General features: G+C 36.7%; 1 protein-coding gene across 7 annotated transcripts in view; it reads right to left on the bottom strand.

Moving 5' to 3' along the window:
* cpeb3 (cytoplasmic polyadenylation element binding protein 3) overlaps positions 1–21,062 on the bottom strand; it is a 37,984-nt gene extending 16,922 nt beyond the window's left edge. For 2 of the 7 annotated variants that reach the window (XM_051917429.1, XM_051917430.1), the window contains exons 1-4: positions 20,933–21,062; positions 17,424–18,124; positions 13,577–13,730; positions 3,625–3,681 (exon numbers count right to left, since the gene is read on the bottom strand). In XM_051917429.1, the coding sequence (XP_051773389.1) occupies positions 3,625–3,681; positions 13,577–13,730; positions 17,424–18,124; positions 20,933–21,029 (1,009 nt within the window). In that variant the 5' untranslated portion in view covers positions 21,030–21,062. Of the gene's footprint in view, positions 1–3,624; positions 3,682–13,576; positions 13,731–17,423; positions 18,125–19,306; positions 19,754–19,777; positions 19,929–20,932 lie in introns of those variants that run through there. The other 5 variants (XM_051917431.1, XM_051917432.1, XM_051917435.1 and 2 more) reach the window with 4 other exon arrangements.
* Between the last annotated feature and the right edge of the window lie 51 nt (positions 21,063–21,113).

Here is a 21,113-nt window from a genome sequence, read left to right as displayed (position 1 = left end):
TAATGACAGAAATTTCATTTTTGGGTGAACTAACCCTTTAATGGCACAGACAATTGAAAGAATTTCTATTGGCCCCTTGATTATTTGAGGTTTTTGAACATTTTTTGTGAAAATACTTGAATCAATTAATTCTTCCGTTTAAAAAAAAAAAATTATATATATTATATTATATTATATAATAATAATATATATATATATATATATATATATATAGATAGATAGATAGATATAGATAGATATAGATATATATAGTGATATATAGACATAGATAGTGCAATAGTGCCTTTACTGCAATATTGATTAAACGTTTGGGGGTCTGTTCAAAAATTTTGATATTTAATAACTCTCTCTCCCTCTCTCTCTCATATATTAAAATGTAATTTATTCCTGTGATGCAAAGCTGAATTTTCAGCATCATTACTCCTGTCTTCAGTGTCACATGATCCTTCAGAAATCATTCTAATATGCAGATTTGCTGCTAAAGAAACATTTTTTTTATTATTAGCAATGTTTAAAATGGTTGTGCTGCATTTTTTTCAGGATTTTTTGATGAACAGAATGTTCAAAAGAACAACATTTTTATTAACTAATGTTAATAAAGATCAACAAATACAGTAACAAATGTATTGCTCATGGTTAGTTCATATTAGTTAATACATTAACTAATGTTAACAAATGAACCTTATTGTAAAGTGTTACCAATTTCTTTAAAAAGATTTTGACCCCAAACTTTTAAATGCTATAGTTATACATACACATTTTTTAATTGACAGGTTCACTGATAAAAGTATTTTATTAACTAATTTAATTTTTTAAAAAAACTGATGGTTCCTGATGTAGACTCTATTGTCTAAACAGAGCCATAGAGATGCTCCAACTGTATGACATTTTCAGAGTTGGATGAATTGTTTTCATTCTGGGGCGTCTCACTTTTCTGGGTTTTCATTAAAACGGTCTGCAGTCTCTGGGTACACAGAAACAGAACCATCTAACTGGCAGTGTCAGGGGTGTTATACTCCTAGCAACAATGAAAGGAGAAAGCTACTGTGTCTGGAGTGAGTCAACACCCACCCGGAGAGCCAGACGGGGATATTGGTTGAGAGGTGAATGTAGGCAGCAGGAAAAAGGACAGTTTTAGTGAAACAGCAGTTTCTCTTTTGTTAAAGAATAACCACTGTCACATTTAGCAAGGGCTCAAGAGTGAGAAACAGCAACTGGAGTAAGTCCCTCGGGCTGATTCTTAATACAAGTCATAGCATATCACACACAACTTTGACACACTTGGATACAGGGCAAGAACACTGAGTCCGACAATCTCTTAGCTGGTCAAAAATTTAAAACCCTGTCATCTAAACATGGTGTGAAATTAACACCAGTCACCATCCAGGAATTTTTGCGCAGTTAGTTTTGATTCATCATGAACCCAGACCATCAAGGGAATTTACTGGGAAAATCTCACAAAAAACACCTTCTTGTGTCCGTCCAAGGCATTTCTTAAGTGCTGACCCATGTAATCTTGCATTAGATGGATGTCTTTAGCTGCTACGGCATGTCTCACGATTGACAGGTTTTTAAGACGCCGTGTTGAGTTAAAAATAGTTCAACTTTTGACATGCAGGGCAGCATATCAATGTCAGATTTAAAACAGACCAATCAGCTAAATCTGTGGCACGATAAACACATTTACATATGGACAAGAATGAAGTCAACGAAATGGAAAGACATCAATATATGTGTTTGAGCCATTGTTTGCGTTCAGTTAATGAAGACGCTAATCAAAGTGGAGCAAAAAGTAATTCAAATTCACTTTCAAGGGCAATGTAAATTCAAATCGGGTTCATATTTGGTCGACTAAAAGAGGTTGTTGCACATTTTTCAAATAGTTATATGTAAACTAGGGTTATTATAGTTAACTAAAACTAAAACCATTAAAACACTTTTGTTAATTGAAAGCTGAGATAGAGTAGAATATAAGTATGTTGGACAATGAAACTGAAACACTGACCAGACATTATTTATAAATGTGGCAGGTCAAATTGGGCAGTGGCTGGTGGTCAAAACATTTTAAAATCCACCCTGCATCTAAATCAATTAAAAATATAAGTTCTGAATTTAAAGACTTATTAGCAACCTTCAGCCTGAGTAACTTCAGACTTTAAAGGAGAGTTCATACAAACAGACATGGAAACTATTCTCCCAGTTAAATTGTCCAAATTAGAGGTTTTAAGGGTGGTCTCAGGCCCTGCCGGCTCCTTCCTGTGCTGCTTCAACCAAACGGCGTCCATAAACCACACGAATGACACGCCAGACCTCAAATATCCCACTCGAAGCTTTTCAGTGGTACCTACAGCAGATACGCAGATACCAACTACAGCCAGCAGGCTAATGAGCACAATTAGCTCAAGTCATCAGTGTGACCCTGGTAAAACTGCTTGTGGCGTTTCCTCCCTTTCATGTTTGTTCCTCTGGCCGTACGCCACTTGCTGAGGTGGACCGTGTGTATATAAGCTTTCAGGGCTGCTAATCATAGAAGGGGAGATGCTCATGTGTGCGGTTTGGTGGCACCACAGGAGGAAACAGAGGATCAGCACATTGCATTGGGGCCTACAAGACACTAATGGAAGACAGAAATGGGTTTTGCACTGGCTGATGCTGATAAGGGAAATTATATGGGAAATATAATGCTGATACTTACAGCACAGCACAACACAATTTAATTATTATTATTTAACTTCTCAATTAAACTGAATTGGTAGACTTTGAAATAGACACAAGGAGGCTACATTTCTGTAGCTTGTTGTATATGCCGATAGTATTAATGGCTTATAGTATGATTGTATTATTTAGCCAATTTATCTGTCTGCCACTACAGGCCTACAGATCACCATGTGTAGGTCTGCCATGCTAAGAATGCCACTTGCAAACCGGTACTGTGCAAATAAGTATTTACACCACCATTCAAAAAATTTGGCTCAGTAAAAAAAAAATTCTTTAAAAGAAATTAATAATTTTCTTCAGCAAGGATGCATTAAATTGATCAAAAGTGACAGCAAAGACATTTACATTGATACAAAAAACTTGTATTTTTAAATGAATGTTATTTTTTGGAACTTTATATTCATCAACCAATCCTGAAAAAAACTGTATTATGATTTCCACAAAAATATTAAGCAGCACACCTGTTTTCAACACTGATAATAATAAATGTTTCTTGAGCAGCAAATCGGCATGTTTGAATGATTTCTGAAGGATCATGTGACACTGAAGACTGGAGTAATGATGCTGAAAATTCAGCTTTGCCATCACAATGTATTTTAAAATATATTCAAATAGAAAAGAGTTATTTTAAACTGTAATAATATTTAACAATATTGTATTTGAGATCAAATAGATGCAGCCTTGGTGAGCATAAGAGACTTCTTTCATAAAGATTAAAAATCTTCCTGATCCCAAACTTTTAAATGGTAGTGTATATTGAATAGTTTGACTCAGTTGATTGAAATAAGATGGGATATATAACAATATGTCTTTCCGGTCTTAGAAATCCAATACTTTGTTCATCTGAAATGAAAAGCCTGTGTTCATTAGCATTAATGCAGTACTGAGAGAGAGAGAGATACTCACTGTTCGGTGGTAATATATGTTCAGCTACAGGATGGTGAAAGTTGAGACCCATGCGACCTACAAAGAGAGGAGAAGAACACAAACCATGAGAGTTATGACACCATTGAGACACCTAACAAACAGCAAATGAGCTTATTACCTTTTTTAAAACACAACATTGTAGTTTATTTCACTAAACTGACATGAACACCAAGTGTAAAGCCAGAAACACCAATATTTTTGGCCATTTCTCCCCGAAGACTTCATTTTAAATGCATATTTCTGCTAAAAGGTGAAGCATCAATGAATTTTAGCATACCGATCTTTAAAGCAACAAACTAGCGCTATAATCAATAATACAAAGTGTACTTGTATTGTATTATGAATTGTGTTCTAACACATCTCAAAATGTTAATGTAGAGCTTAATTATAACCCAAGCCCACTAAAAACACACTTGCATTTGCATCTTCAGAATAAAAACATCTATTGATGAATCATTTTTCTAAATGAGGACATCCTCACGTCCCCAAAGGATTTTTGTCATATTATCGAACATCTAGAGACAAATGCATCCCCCAAGTATAGCTAAGTAAACTCACATATGGATTCTCTGTAACTACATGAAGTGTTCATTTGCATAGCTGTAAAACAGCTGTTGATTTAGTTTCAGTATCAGAGCTCTAATGTGCCAGCATTAGCAGTTTTGGTTACAAATGACAGCAAAGCTCCTGTGGGATTCCAGGGAACGCTGCGAGCAAGCCTCGACGGGTTCTTACGCAAATTCTGAACCGTCGCAAGTCACATTTGCAAACTTCTTCCCTACAGCAGACAGAGAATCCCAGAGACTCTCTGCCCTTCAGTGGCTCAACCAATGCCAAATAATGCCGAGCGATGAGAAATGTGCAACGTGGTGCGGTTTCAACAGGTATTTGGCTCTGTGAGATTGTAAGATGAACAGGGCAAATGTTTCCCAGCTTGCATGTGTTGTTCGGGCTAGTGTGCTGTGCTATATATAGTGTCTCTGGTGAGAACCAGCAGCTGTGCTGAGAGCACATCCTTCACATATGGACTATTTTCTTAATTCAAATCAAAGCAGCTCAACCATCAGGACATGTGCCAACAATAGCCAAAGCACATAATGATACTAATAAAAAGGTGAAAGTTGATTTCGAAATGAACGCCGCACCACAATTACATCATAAAGCATCAACACCTTTGAAGAGACCCATGATTCATTTCATCAACAGCGCAATGCACTTTAAACAAAGCCTACGCTTCAAATGCAGTCATCTGAATTAAATGTCACTGCTGAGTCATTTTGAACAAACAATACTCACATACAATAAGCCATTTTGAACGAATAATACTCACATACAATACACAAACAACAGTTATTAGTCAGTGTCATTTGGCAGATGCTTTTACCCAAAGTGACAAAAAGCTGTCACATTAGCAAAATTCCACAAGCAAAAAAGGTTGTTCATTGTAAATAGTGTAGCGATGTATGAAGAAACAGATCACACAGAAATCATCTTGAATTTAAGTGCATGTTTTTTCATTCATTTAGGCATAAAACTCACTAATTGTATTCTTGTATCTAATGTTATTTTGTTTTTCTGGTAAATTTATCTAGTTTTGAAGATATTTTGATAGTTTTACTGAAACACAAGACATGGTGTACTAAACGAAATGGACAAATACTTCCTTTCCAACATACATTTAGTTTAAACACTGGAGACACTGTGGGAGAATTTGCATGAGCAGTAAAGTGAAGTAAAGCAGATAATGGGACACACTTACACCGTGTCTACACCGGATGCGACAGTTGTTGCGTTGCGCTGCACCCCAACAGCTTGAGGCTGTCTACACTGGACTCGCGATAAAGCCATGCATTGCAAATCCATTTGTTCTTCTTGTCAGAAGTAGCGCGAGCGCTTGGAGTACATCAGAAATAGAACTTGGTATCTGTTTACTGACAGTAATTTAATTTGTCCTGCCACATCCAGTGTAGACAGCATCAATGATTATAATGGGTTCTATTTGCTTCTGACGTGTCGCACTGCTTGTGTCTGGTGTAGACACGGTGTAACAAGTAAGGTTATAATCTTAAAGGGGACCTATTATGCAAAATTCACTTTTATAAGGTGTTTGAACACAGATGTGTCCGCAGTGTGTGTAAACAACCAGCCTATAATGGTAAATCCAAACTCCAAACACACGTTTCCAGGTTTCCCCGTACTCTTAGGTAAGAGTAGGGGGAAGCTCCTCCAATGACTGATGACGATCTGCCCTATTAGCATAGATCCCGCCCTGAGTGAGTCGCAGCAGTCCGCCATTTCTGTTTACTCGCTGTAGCAGCTGGAGATATACAATGTCTACTCCAAAAAACATTAAAAATGTTCTGTTCTTGGATGTACCAATAAACATAAGAGTCTCCATAGACTTTCTGCATCTGAGCCACTGTGGAAACCATTTTGAATTTCATGTATGAAGGAAATTCAGTAAATATATTTGCTCAAATCATTTTACGCCGGACAGCTTCACCAATGAGGGTCAGTTCAACTCTGGAGATTAACATGACAGTACATGCAAGTCGATGAGTTGAATCACAACAACTACATAAATTTATCCACTAACCATTCAGAATCATCCAGTTGCATTCTAAAAGTTGTTACTTCTTCCTGAGTTTCTCTATCAGTGTCTGACTCCGGTTCAAAAATGTAAGGCTGAACACCGCTATTGATAATTGACGTTTTGGCTGCGTGAGATTCTCCATCTTTGTTGTTGTTGAGTATCCGAAGTACGAGCTCCACCCTCTTCTGGAAAGAAAGGGGGCCTTACTATATTAAAATAATCATGCACTTTCTGAGGAATATTACAGCAATGCATGTAAATATTTCAGAATGGTTATAATTCTGAGGCGGGTTTCACTTGTTTCAGACTTTAAGACAGCTGGAAAAGAGAGTCGGTAGTTAATAAGTTCCTCTCCAGCACGTCTCTAAATGACTGCAGCTGTAGTACTTCTGACCCAACTGTGACATAATGGACAGACTGTCTGAGTATCTCTGCTGGTTTGAACATTACCCTTCTGTAAAATCCAACTAAAACCAGCTCCAAGCTGGTTTACAGGGTTGACAAGATGGACTACCAAGGATGAGCTGGTAATGGGCCCAACTGGAAAACCAGGTCACAAAAGCTTAAAGTGGTCAAGCTGGTTTTGAGAACATTGTAGCTGTTTACTGCAGGATGGTCTACAATTCCAGTCAGGTAATGCTACTGACCAGCTCGGACCTATTAGAAACCAGCTAACATGCTCCCATCTTCCACCTTAAACTGGTTTTTAGCTAGATATATTCTCATACAAAAAGCATCTACTGTTAATGGAAATCTACAGCTCACATTCGATTAAGATTAACATCAGTATTCTTTTGACAGAGAAGAAACACCACAAAGACAGAGCCAAACATGTTCCCCTGACATTTCCTCACAGGGGTCTATGGTTATGCAAATCATGCATTTCCCTTTCCCCTCTCGCTGTTTGATCAGGCCTGAACTCTGGAAGTAAATGTCAGCGTCTATCCTTCTGCATGAATAAGGGCATCTTTCTAGTCTTGTTATGACAGATACACATAAGCCATTTTTTCCCCTGACACATCAGCTTAAAATAAAGGTTATAAAACAACATCTGAGGACATGGACCTTCAACAACAGGGCACAATTAGAATTGGAGCAAAGCTTGTAACAACCCTGAGGAATTCATGATAAAAGCACCCATCACCCATCACACACTTAAACAAAATAAGAAAAATGTTTGATCTGACAATGATTTTACAATTCTTGGCTAAATGATGCAATGCATCATGAAATCTAAAATTTGGTCAGCCTGGTTTCATAACAATTTTTCTAAAAATAGGCTGAGAATTGCATTTTGAACTAAGAACTATAATGGACAATATTATATTAAAACCAAGCAATTTCTCATGTTTTTTTTTCCACAGATACGTTTTATAATGAGCTGATTTATATGAAATCAGTTCTTGTACATGTAAACAAACTTATTATCAGATCAAAAAATCATAATGGATTGTTGCATTTTTACATCCCTAAAGTGAGATTGCTAACAAAAACCTACCTGAATGGATCAAAACAAACTTGCTGGCAATAATCCTGGTATGCTAGCATGTAAATATCAGAACTGGTTTAGCATGTAAATAACAGAACTGGCTTAGGCCTTATAATATGACCCTAAAGAGTTCAATGTTTGACCAAACCTGCCTTTAGGAGCAATCAGTATAAGCTTTTACTGTGGAAAAACAGACTGAGACTGTAACGTCCTTGAAATTGAGCAACTTTCACATCAACTTTCACACACCTTGAGCTTCACACGGACAACCTAACAGGGTGGCTTTAAGGAAAGACAAACAATGTTAAACTATTAATAGAAAAGACCCTACAGTGAAATGCTGTGTGCTGAGAACTGACAAACTGCTGCGGGAACAATCTGAGAATAGCAGTTAAAGGGATAATTCACTCAAAATTAACATTCTGGAATCAAAACAAAATTCAACAATATCTTCTCTTCTGTGGCATTCTCATATGTTGTTTACATCCAGCTCTTTATACGTCAGAACGCTGACTCAATATTGACTGGCTCCTGTGTCAGCATCACATGCTTTCGTTGTGCTGCTCACGTGATCAGCTTTGGCCGGCATTCGGACGTAAACACGGAAGACTTCACTGTGCTTACCGCAGCAACTACTTAAGGATAATGACAGGTTTTTTGTTTTTGCGCACAAAAAGTATTCGCGTCGCTTCATAAAATTAAGGTTGAACCACTGCAGTCACGTCGACTTTTTTAATGATGCCTTTAGTACCTTTCTGGACCTTGAAAGTGTCTGTTAAATTGCTGTCTATGGAGGAGTCATATACCTCTCAGATTTGATCAAAAATATCTTAATTTGAGTTCTGAAGATGAACGAAGGTCTTACGGGTGTGGAACGACATGAGGGTGAGTAATTAATGACAGAATTTTCATTTTTGGGTGAACTAACCCTTTAAATCTAGGGCTATCAATGATTACATGTAATTAAATATGTTTAAGTCATTATTTTTTTAAATGATTTTAAGGCATTCATTTAACATGGCAGCGCAAAAGTTCCATTTTACTGTACAGATATTACTTAGTTTTCTTTTCTAAAAAGAAAATATCTTAATTGCAATTACATTTAAAATCCATTGACCACTTTTTAATACATATTTAGCGAAATTATGCAGTTACATTACTATTACAAACCTTCACAAACCTACATTGTTTTTAAACATGATCAGAAATAGAAGTGATAGTTTGTAAAGTGAGACACTTTGGCTTACTCTCTTCATTAGGGTTGTGCGATATGGACAAAAAAATACTATCACAATTTTTTGATCAATATTGCAATTTCTGTTTTAATCACGATTTTGAAACAATATTTCCTTACACACATACTTGCCTGTATAATTTTTTTGGAATCTGGCTTTATTGAAGATATTTGCAAGCACCATATCTTTGCATAATTGATACATGACGGCGTCGGTTATTTTGGTTATTTCTTTAGTCAATATTGAAAAAGTTAAAAAAAGGCATAATTTGGGGCCTATAAGGTTAAGTACATGGCAAATTTACTCAAAGAAAAAAAATCTCTCTCAACTAATACGGTAAACTATACAGGAGCAACAGTTGATACATCATTATATTATTAAAAGGTTAAAATTAATCGATTTGTAAGCTATATAAAGAACATGAAGTTTTAAAAACAACATTATAATACATTTTTAATGACTTAATTATGTTTCTACTCGTTTTTTAGTCAATATAAACATTTAAATGGTGGCTGTCATAAAATGGATTTACATTCAATATTGAAGAACATGTTAAGTACAAATATAAGGGATATGCAATAGCCTATAGTGCATATATTTAGCAAAATGCTCCTCTCTAAGTTCATTTTTGTAGCTGACTAACGAGTTTTTGGACACTACGGATTTTCTGAGGTAAATGGGACGGTAAATGGGACATTTTTCACAATCTGTTTTATTGACGTCTTTCCGCGGTTGAAACACTCATTGAGCGATTACATGAGACATGATACGGATTTGTTAAGTTGTACTGTATCTTTCAACATACCTTCAGAGGTTCATTCATGTTTATTTCACGTTGTAACTAGTAAAGTGGAAGAGATGATCGGTTTGTGCGCTCTGCTTGAACTGATGGCACTGTCACGCGCCACAGAACGCCAGGAAAGATCGCGACAGAGACGTGATGTCTATGATCATATAACAAGGTTTGTTCCATACAAATTACGGGAGTTTTTTGAAGTCTTTTGAAGTAGTGGGCCTTCAATACAGGACGAGTTGAACTGTGAACCATGAGACACTTTTATCAATGTCAATGTTCAAAGTCACACCAGCCCAGGCTTGACAAACAACTTGCATCATGATCTTAGCTACTGTCTCAACTTAGGCTTATGGGGTCAAAATGAGCTCTGACTGAACCCAGCGGACCACAGCGTCCCAGATTACAAGTCACCGTGTCAAACGTTTCCTAGTTCTAACTGTAATGAGAGGAACCGGTTCATGCATATGTGCAGAAACAGTATCCTGAAATATATTCCTCTCATCAGCTAGTTCAGTACGATCATTATGGCTGAGTTATTGAGCATAATCAAATCAAACTGCGGCTGCTGCCAAGCTGTGACTGTCACCACAGTATCAGTCAAGCTTTGGAAGATTTTTCAAAACCTATGACGTGTAGGAAACAACCGATTTGTTTCAAACCTTTGGTCACAGTTACACAAGACAGATCATGTGAGAAGTCCAAAAGAAATCTGTGCGCGTGTGCTTGCACAAAGGCATCTTTGTGATTGTGTGTGTGTTTGTGTCAATGTTGGGACCTGAGAAAGAGAGAGACTGTGGTCATGTGTGCTCGGATGAAGATTACTCTGTTCTGCATTTCAAAACACAACATTTCCTATGAATTCAATCGGATTAATGTGGATTCAGAAGTGTGAACAGGCTCCTCAGAAGACCCTTTGAGCCACAGACCTAAGAATGTCTGGAACAAAACCAACAGAATCGTTCAATACTAAACTGAGAGTGAATTTAAAGGGGTAGTTCAAATTTTTGTTGTTTATAGGGATGTCACGGGGAGGAAATTTTCACACCAGTAAATGAACTCACAACCACACAGGTATTACCCAGACATCCCACCTCTCCCGGAAGTTCTGGGATCCTCACGCATATTGATAGTGGCTCCCTGACGCCCACAAATTATATTACGATATCCCGGAAATCCAGCGTGTGCGATAGAAGCCCTGTTTCCACCTGGTATTAAAGGGTTCGATCACCCAAAACTGAAAATTATCACATAATTTATGGACTTGAGGGTGAATAAATTATGGGATCATTTTCATTTTTGGGTGATCTAAACCTTTAATATGCGGTTTTGGTGATCCAATCACAAATGGTCACATTACCGTTTTCACCTGGTATTATTATGCATTTCAAATGTGTCTCCTGTGACCACCTGCATTCAGATTTCATATTATTTCATCATACTCTACATCACTTTCACTTTTTATTGAATGAACAAATTTGTGTTATGCGGCTTACATGAATATAAGATTGAGGTAAATGAAGACAATTTTCTTTTTTGGGTTAAATATTAAAGGGTTAAAGGAGTCATATCATAATTTCTCCATATCATAAGGCCTACTTAAATATGCCAGTAAAGATTTTTGGGCCAAAAATAGTCATATATACATTTTTTCATTTAAAAAGCTGTATCACTCGGATAAGCATCACAACAGGGAAAAAGACGATTGCAATTTCTGTTTCCTGCAGACTTTAAAGGATTAGTTCACTTCAGAATTAAAATTTCCTGATAATTTACTCACCCCCATGTCATCCAAGATGTTTATGTCTTTCTTTCTTCAGTCGAAAAGAAATTAAGGTTTTTTGAGGAAAACATTCCATATAGTGGACTTCACTGGGGTACAATGGGATGAAGGTCAGTTTCAGTGTAGCTTCAAAGGGCTCTACACGATCCCAGACGAGGAAAAAGGGTCTTATCTAGCAAAACGATTGGTAATTTTCTACAAAGTGAACGTGCAAAGACTAAGTAAAAAAAAAAGGTAATACAACGATGTCGGACAATTTTGAAGTTGGAGGAGAAAATGAGATGGAGTTTTTTGCCTTACCGCGGTACTTCTACCTATGTCATGCATGACCTTTCCAATGTGATGATTACATAATGCGTGGAGGATCGCAGAGCTAGTGCAAGATGAGCATGTGTGGTTAAGAAGTACAAAAAAGACCTTCAAATCGTTGTACCCCACTGAAGTCCACTATATGGAGAAAAATCCTGGAATGTTTTCCTCAAAAACCTTAATTTCTTTTCGACTGAAGAAAGAAAGACAGGAACATCTTGGATGACATGGGGGTGAGTAAATTATCAGGACATTTTAATTCTGAAGTGAACTAATCCTTTAAGAAAACCAAAGATTAGAGAAAAACAACCCAGTGATTTGGAGTGAGGAGCCTGTTTTACAGGACCATTGATCTGCTAATGATCTTTAGTAACCTAATAAAAAACAACATGTCATGACAGGCAGATGCCAAAACTGCAGTGACTCACCATATTTCCCACACAAACACACAGAAGCACAATCACTTCTCATGCAAATGAAGGATGGGAAAAGGTTTCTTTAGAAATTTAAGTAGAACATTTACAAGTTCTTAGAAAGTTGGGTTTGATGCAAATTATTGCCATCTCTTTTTCTTTGCATAGCCTATTTTACAGACATCTGCTTGAGGTGAGCAGTTTGCCAGGGTGTCTGGTGGTAGTCAGGATTTTCTGCTCTACCTTTCCAGGAGCAATCACTCAAGAATCCAGACCCTACAACTGCCAGATTCACATCTCTTCTCCAACCCAGATCTGGAAAATCAGCTCCACACCTGAGACGGGCCTCAATGCATGCAGCACATAAAGACAACTTCCCTCACCTCCTTTTTACACAATCACACGCTTCCATTGTCTGCAAGAGGAAAGCCATCTCTCATGATGTCTCCTGAGACTCTAGTGTGATCTTAAAACTTATGAGAGAATTTCCCACAACAGATTAGAACAACTAAACTTTCCCTTCAGCAAATGGTCTGTGCAGAATCACTGAAAATGGTAATGAAAAATTCTGGAAGAATAGATGTGAAAAACCTAAAATACAAATAAATAAATTGTAAACATCTGAATATATATTAGATATTTTTTATTATTTACACTACTATTCAAAGGTTTGCCCCTCCAAGGTTGGATTTGATCAAAAATACAGTAAAAAACGGAAATATTATGAAATATTATTTCAATTTAAAGTAACTGTTTTCTATTTTAATATATTTTAAAATGTAATTTATTTCTTTGGCTCCAACCTGATTTTTCAGCAGCCAATTATGCCAGTCTTCAGTGTCACATGATCCTTCTGAAATCATTCTAATATGCTGATTTGCTGCTCAAGAAACATTTCTTATTATTATCAATGTTGAAAACAGTTGTGCTGCTTAATATTTTCAATGGAAACCATGATACATTCTTTGACAAATAGAAGGTTCAAAAGAACAGCATTTATTTGAAATAGAATTATTGTAAATTACTTCAATGTCACATTTGACCCATTTAATTTCTGAATAAATTAAGTTATTCTAAAAAGACATTTAAAAACATTTACTGACCTCAAACTTTTGAACAGTAGTGATTTTATATTATTTTGGCAATATTTTGCAGGTAAGACAACAGTTATTGAAAGCAATTGTCAACATAATAAAACATTTAATCATATGTTATAGTGGTAGAAAAAACGCACCAAAATTAACAATGACATTAACCAAATGTTTTTCATCATATGAAGTTAAAAGAACAAGCATGGATGTATAAATAGTCCTAACCTGCAAAATGATTCCTCCATAAAATATCAGCGATAGTCATTGGTGGGCCAGCGGCAGGGTGATGTTTACCTTTGTCATGGTCGGTCATAATCATGTCCATTAAGGAATTCTCCAAAGTTTGCAAGCTGAATGGATCAAAGGGTCGATTCCGTTCCTGAAAGACAGAAGGAAGGGGTCAAAGCTCAGAAGTTAAAGATGAACCACTAAACCACCATTTCACAGTCTTTCAAAATTAACATCTGTCCAGAGCTTAGGGCCAATTTCAGATCTCAGGCTCGGTTTCCACCTGGTATTAAGATGCGTTTTGGTCGATTGGATCACAAGTGGATGAGGTAGACACATACCCGTTTACACCTGCTGCTGGTGTTTTAATCTGTCTCTATTGTCCACTTTCAAACACTTTGTACAGATTTCTTTGAGGGGAGGGTCTATGGGCGGGTAAATGTATGTTTTTTTTTTTCAGATCTTTTGATCTAATAGACAAAATTAGCACACGCAATTTACATATGAATGCAACCAGAGACAACGGAAAAACATGGAGAGCAGCAGCTTTCGTTTCTGCTCAAACAGTCGCAAGGACTACGCTGAACGCTGTGAGTACGTGTTAGAAATCAGGAATGATGAGAGAACATTGTGCTTGGTATGTTTTTCATCTTCAAACCAAACTTAGGTCTTCAGCCGACAAAGTTTAAATCCCGTCTTGCCAGCGCACTTCCCATAACGCATTTGACCACATGAGCGTCTACACTACGAAAGCAATCTAGTCGAATGTGTTTTCGACTACCTCTGGAAGTGGTTGAAAATGGACAAGCTGAAAACTTTTTAGACCCGTATACATCTGTATTTAGTGTCGCTCACTTGTTCTCCGATCGACCAAATCTCATCTTAATACCAGGTGTAAACAGGGTCAGAGACCAACAAACTGGATCCCAGCATTGTTGTTGAATGTCCTCTACACGTTTTTTTACATTTATGAATGTATTTAACTGTTTAGCAGCAATATTCTACACTTTTGTAGCTTATTTTGGCCAAGAACCATCCACATAGACAAAAAGAAACCTTCTTACTGATATGTAAAGTGATCAACCACAGTTTTTTGTTCTCTCTGTATCTGAAATCATCAATAAAAAAAAAACAATTAAAAAAAACAGATTTGTGTGGAAACAACTCATCCATTGTGCTTGCAGTCCATAACAGTGTTGTTACTGGTAAATAAACTAAAACTATTAAAAATCATTTTCAGCAATTGAAATATAGGCGAAATAAAATATAAATATTAAATGAAAAACTTACATTTAATAAACTAGAAAATTGGAAATCTTACCTTGGGAGTTAACTGAAATTAATAAGTTGAAGTATTGAAATTAATAAAATTGAAATAATATATATATATATAAAAATTACAGAAAAAAATTTTTTTGTTTTAGTTTACTAAAACAAATTAAAATTCAAAAATTAAAAATTAAAAAAAATGAAAATATACAGATAAAAGAATTCAAAATATTAATAAATACTACAATACTATATAAATAATACTAAAAGTCTATAAATGTCTAAAGAAATGAGAGGAAATTGTGTGTAGACTTCATCAGACATGATCAGAATTTCTTTCTCTCAAAAAGTAAAAATACACATTATTTCACAGATAAATAAACTGTAGTATCCCTTGTATATATTTGCTTGAAAACAAGCAACTCCAACAAAACTGAAGTGATTAATTGTTCCTCAAAAGAGCTTGTAGGTACTTTATAAAAGCAACTTTGTTTCCGGACAGACTGGTAAAAACCTTCATTCAGACTCTCTGAATCTGCAAGCCAATCCGACCGAAAATGGTGATTTTAGTCAGCTCTTGCCATTTTTGGTTGCACCAGATGATTAGTGAAGAGACTGGGCATCCTGTCAGTTTGCAGCAAGTGTTTAAATTCACAGTATATGAAAACACATTTGAAATAATGACTCTGTACAGTATTATCTATTTTTTTGATCAGAAGCACTGTGGATTTCGAACTCGTGCTGTTCCGCATGACGGTTAATCTGCACCATCATCTCTACCTAAATGTTTTTTTCCTGCCCTCTGACAGTCAAACACAAACATGGTGAGACTGCCAGTGAACGCAATTAAACAAGTTAAAGATAATGAGCAAGAGAATAAAGAAAAAGTAAAAAAAGAGAGCGTGAGCCGGTGAAAGTGTGCGAATGAATATGGCAGTGGGCAGAGGCCAACCGAGGGAAGCACATTGTTTGCACATCGAGTCTATTGTCATGCAACTGGCTGAGCATTCAAAAAGCGATATTTCCCCTCTCAGGTTCCAGATAAAAATCTGCCCACTTTGTGAAAAGCATGAGCAATCAAAACGCTGAGCTCCTCACTTCAGTCACTATCAGACACGAGCCACACATATTTCAGCATTAAACAACTACACACACACATGCCACATCTTGTATAGCGGCAGCCTGCTTGCATACCTTATATCTGAACTAGAAACTACATATGTTCCTTCCTAAAATTGTGGTCCGTCAAATATTTGTTATATTTCTTTTTTTTTTTTTTTTACTTTGAAAATAAAAATCAATTTACTTTGCAACAACTCCAATGGAAGCATCAAACTTCCTTGATTTGTTTTTAATGACAGTATTGTATGCACTGAATGCATTCATGTAATGATGACAAAAAGGATATACAATATCAGGAAACTGACAGCATTGTGGGTAACAGTGCATGAAACCTGACTCAAAATAACACATTTCATGACAAAAACACTAGTGTTTGGCTAATATGTGTTTTCAATGCCCAATGTTGAGTGGAATGGATATATGTGTGTTCTAGGCTAATACAATGTGCATTCAAAACACACATAATATTCACTTGTAAATGATCCATTTACAAGATGACCCTCACATGCTCAAAGACAGTTTAAGTTAAAATCAAGTTTTTCAAAGGCAAAAGCTGCATTCTAAAAATAAATGCAAATAAAATTGCTCCTTTAATTGCTTCTCATGCTCAGTGTTTTTGCTCATGCTCATAAATTTCAAAGTAGAATTTACCTACTAAAGTTCATTAACATTAAGAAAGTACAATGTAGACAAACAGACGTGTGCATGACTCATCAAAAACATTCATGAGCATAGGTAATTCCTGTCAATTATGGAAAAAACATTGTATCGAATAGAGCAGAATCAGATAATGCTTTTAAAATCTAAAGAATTATCCTTTGTTCAAAGAAAAATATCAATGTCCTCTATCTGAGTATATGCTACAATGTTTCCGTTCATGACAGCAGAGCAGGCCCCGCCCCCCTCACTCGACAAGCACCAATCAGATTCGAGTGGTGTTGCTTTTAAACGCCCCCAAACGAGCTGCAGGAGAGCCTCTGATGGGAATTTGAACCCTTCCACCTTACAATGACATTTATAGAAACAGCTGGAAAATAATTCAAAACAACTTTTCCTTACAGTCAGAGAAATACATTAGAGAAATAGGTATTTCTGTGAATTATAAGTATATATAAAGAGCGTATACATAAATTCGGTGAAAGGAAATTTACTTTAGTCAAGTCTTTGAAAGAGAAACAATAAAATTACATTCATGTAAATAAAAAACTTCACTGTGTTGTATTGTCTATAAATTGTTTTATGATTATAATGATGTAATTTAATAAAGGTCTATTAATTATGACTATGTTTTATTATGACTATACAGCCTATACATATGCAGTCTGACTACAAATTTTATTGTATTAATATTTTGAGGCATTATGTCCATCGTTTTCCAACAATTATGATTCGTTATGTATAAATTATAATTATGTCTAAAAAAATTATGTCTATATTTACTGAATAATCTCACCTGAAATGGCAGCATGTTGTTGCTGTTGTCGGTTCTGAAGGGTTCCGGAGGTTCTGAGATCATCCAGGGTTTCTGCATGGCTCCGGGTCTCTGGTATTTCGGAGGCGCGATGACATTGCTCGGGAAGGGCTTCTTCGTCGGGGAGATAGGGTTGAGCGGAGAAGGGACGCCCAGCCCGAGCGCTCTCCGCGGGTCTCTGCCGCTCCAGGGGTTCGCCGCGGAGCTCCACACCGCGTTCTGATGGTTATTCCAGGCGGACGAAGAAGCGGACGATGCGGACACTTTATTGATGAGGGTCTGGTGGCTGTAAGGGTTCCTCTGGTTCACACTCATCGGGGATCTTCTCATCTGCGGAGAAAAACTACCTCCAAACACCGGGTTGACGTGATGGGGAAAGTTCTGAAAAAGCATCGTCCCGTTTACCGACGGAATACCTTGGAAAAAGCCCTCGTCTACGGTGTTGGTGGACCAAGTGCTACCGAACGACGGTGAGAGAGAGGAATCCTGAGGGAAACCCAAACCCGGTAATACCGGAGACTCCATGGCGACCCGCTCGGAGTGACCGACGTGGTTCTGCTCGTCCAGGATCGGAGGGTCGGAGGGGGTCGGGGTGGATGGAGGCTCTGTATTTGACGGGTCTTGATGCTGGTAAGGCTGAGCTTTGCTTTTGTCCATCAGTAAATCATCCTGCATGTTTTGAGCTGAAACACAGATGATCAGTTATTATTGATCACACCGATCGGGCTGGGATTATTATTATTAATGAGCCCCTGATCAGCCATGTATCAGCAGCAGCAGCACGGGATCTGTCTGTACTCCGGTTTTATCCCCCTTACTCATGTGTCCCAACACGAATAAAGGAGAAAAGCTCGGAGGTCACCGATATTCACCAATTTTCGCCACGTCTCGTTTTTCTCTCACCGGAACTCCAGACAGAAATGAGAAACTGATTCTTGTTCCTGTTTTTTTTTCCATAAGCCCCGCCCCTCAATTTACATACGTCAATAAATACAGCTGCGTCCTTCAGCAAGGTTAAAAGAGACACACTTTACACAGTTTTAATCAAATAAATACATTAGGAAAATAGTTTTGCAACTCACTTTTAAGAGTGTAGCTATAGTCATTTGTGCGTAGGCTACTGACTCCACAATACATCAAACATGTGCAAATACATTGACTTTTGCTACTAAAATACAAACATGCAAGGGTTTCTCTGCCATTTTAAAACACTTCTGGTGATTCAATGTATCACACAATACATGCCAAGTGGATACTTCATGTGAATCCTCCTTATACAATATAATGCATGTGCTTTAGTGCATATTGTGTCAAACGATACAGTTTGTTCTGTACTTAATATCTATGATGTCTAAAATGTTTACATATTTGTCTATTGTAATGTATATAGTGCAAATTATTGTGTATCTTGTTTGTAATGCAGACTAATCTATTTTTGTGTATTTATGCAATCAATAAAGTACATACATATCTATCTAAACCTAAAATGCAAGACAAAAAAACATGTAACCAGTTTGCAAAGTGTATGTTCAGACATTTAGGCTTGGATGGTGTACAACAGTCCATGGCACAGCTCAGCAACTAGGTTATATTTGCTGCAGGATCTTGGGTTACACCCAGCAATGCTGCACAAAACATACGCAACAGAAATCCCAATAACAGCTCTGGATGTTTTTCCACTGGCTGTATTACTTCATGTGACATATCTCTATTTTGCACCCTTATAGTAAGATATTATGCCTCCTGTATGGTTTATCTATTTTGTGAAGGGCTGTATTTCTCTATATATACTCTGATAAGCAAAACAGTCGAACGAAAAGAGATTTTATTCAACCGTATGGAAAAGTACAACAATTTCAACATACCTCTTGAGGGTTTCTACGATGCCAAATATATTCCCATGAAAAACAGGCCGAGAATGCGACAGTTTCAGCGAGCCTGATGGATTTATGAACTCAACCTTTAATCAAATTTTAATCAGAGTAGACGACCGTAACAAGATGAAGAGCGTTTCTGCCAATATTTCCGTCCGTTAATCCTCGTTTCGCTGCATTAGAACTGCATATTCAAGGTCACAATAGAAATCATCACATCAGAGCACGCGCCGACCACCTAAATGACAGTAAATAAGAGCGTCACAGCATATGCATGTATATTATAATGCATTTCTAAAATGCACCGGGTTATTGGAAAGGGAAAGAAATCAAATCCAGCACTTTAATCCGCGCACACAACTCATAGTAGCTATTATTAAACACATAACATGCATCTGACGGATTGATTTTTTTTTCTCTTTTGCTTGCTTTTTTTCTTGCCGTACATGAATCAGACTTTACCTTATCGTTCACCTTTTGGGATTCTGTAAATAAGACTATTTCTGTTTGTCTCGCCTGGGTTTTGATATGACAGATGAGCTGCCCTTCTGCAGTCGCCTCAACAGCTGATTGACTGCGGCGCATGGCTAATGCACTGCGGAATTATGGGAATTGTAGTTTTTCGGTCAGTGCAGCCATCACACTCACTATATGACGTTGCAAAGCTTATATTATAACATGCAAATAACAGTATTAACCATTTATCAGCAATTTAGGTTATAGTTCAAATACATTATGGTCCAGAATGTTTGGTTTTTAAATTGGCTACTAAATATTAAAATATAAAAGGCACAATTTTTAAAGAAAATTGTATTTTATTAAGTAAATTAATAAGGAAACACCCTTATGCTTAGGAGATATACTACCTGACATAATAGAGTGTTGCTGAGCAACAAAAACTATCTGATATGGGAGTTGATATGATGAACAGGTGTTTTGCGTCATAGCTGTTGCTATACTGTGGATTTTAGCATGGCTGAAATGCTGTATCCATTTTATAACCAAATTTTAAGCCAGATTTTGTGACACTGACTATGTTTACATGCGTAACAAAACTATCAAAAATGACCTTTAAGTGATGAAATAACACAGTTTAAAGCGTTCACATGGCCTTACAAAGTGCCAGGTTTTTAGGCATAACCATGTAAGATTGTATCATGTAGCTAAAATATCATGATAATTTCAAAATAAACACAATAAAAGCATGCAAATCTGCTAACTTCAAAATAAACACAATAAAAGCATGCAAATGTGCTATGTGGCTCCATATTCACCCCTGTCATAATGGAAATGTATTTATGAAACACAATGAACTAAAATTACAGCTCCATTCATTAACTAATTCTAATAAATAAGTTCATATGAAATATAGAACATATTAAAATGCTTGTCAGTTCAAGTCTTATTTGTAATAATGAACTCAATAAAATAAATGAGAAAGGATCAAAACACCTCAGCAATAAACACTTTAATTGCTTAACCATATGCTATGTGAAAAAGGGAAATGAATTAAGCTCTCACAAATCATATTATAATTTCTGGATGCTCTGCCATGTTAAATAAAACATGCAATTTAATCATATATAAATTGTATTGAAATATGCTGACTCTCCTTACCACAGTACGAGGTATTCTGAAGCCAAATATGTATCTTCATGTTGCTCCAGCAGGCGTAGTCCCTCTTGCTCTGGGCTGCCTGCCTCTGCGAGAACATAAATTTTTATATTTTTGGCGACATATAATGAAGACTACACGCCCCAGAGTGCATCTGTTGCCTCGCGAGAGTAAAGTTAACGCT

Source organism: Ctenopharyngodon idella, chromosome 13, assembly GCF_019924925.1.
Source record: "Ctenopharyngodon idella isolate HZGC_01 chromosome 13, HZGC01, whole genome shotgun sequence".
NCBI classification, from domain to species: Eukaryota; Metazoa; Chordata; class Actinopteri; order Cypriniformes; family Xenocyprididae; genus Ctenopharyngodon; species Ctenopharyngodon idella.
This window is presented reverse-complemented; position numbering and strand designations above follow the sequence as displayed.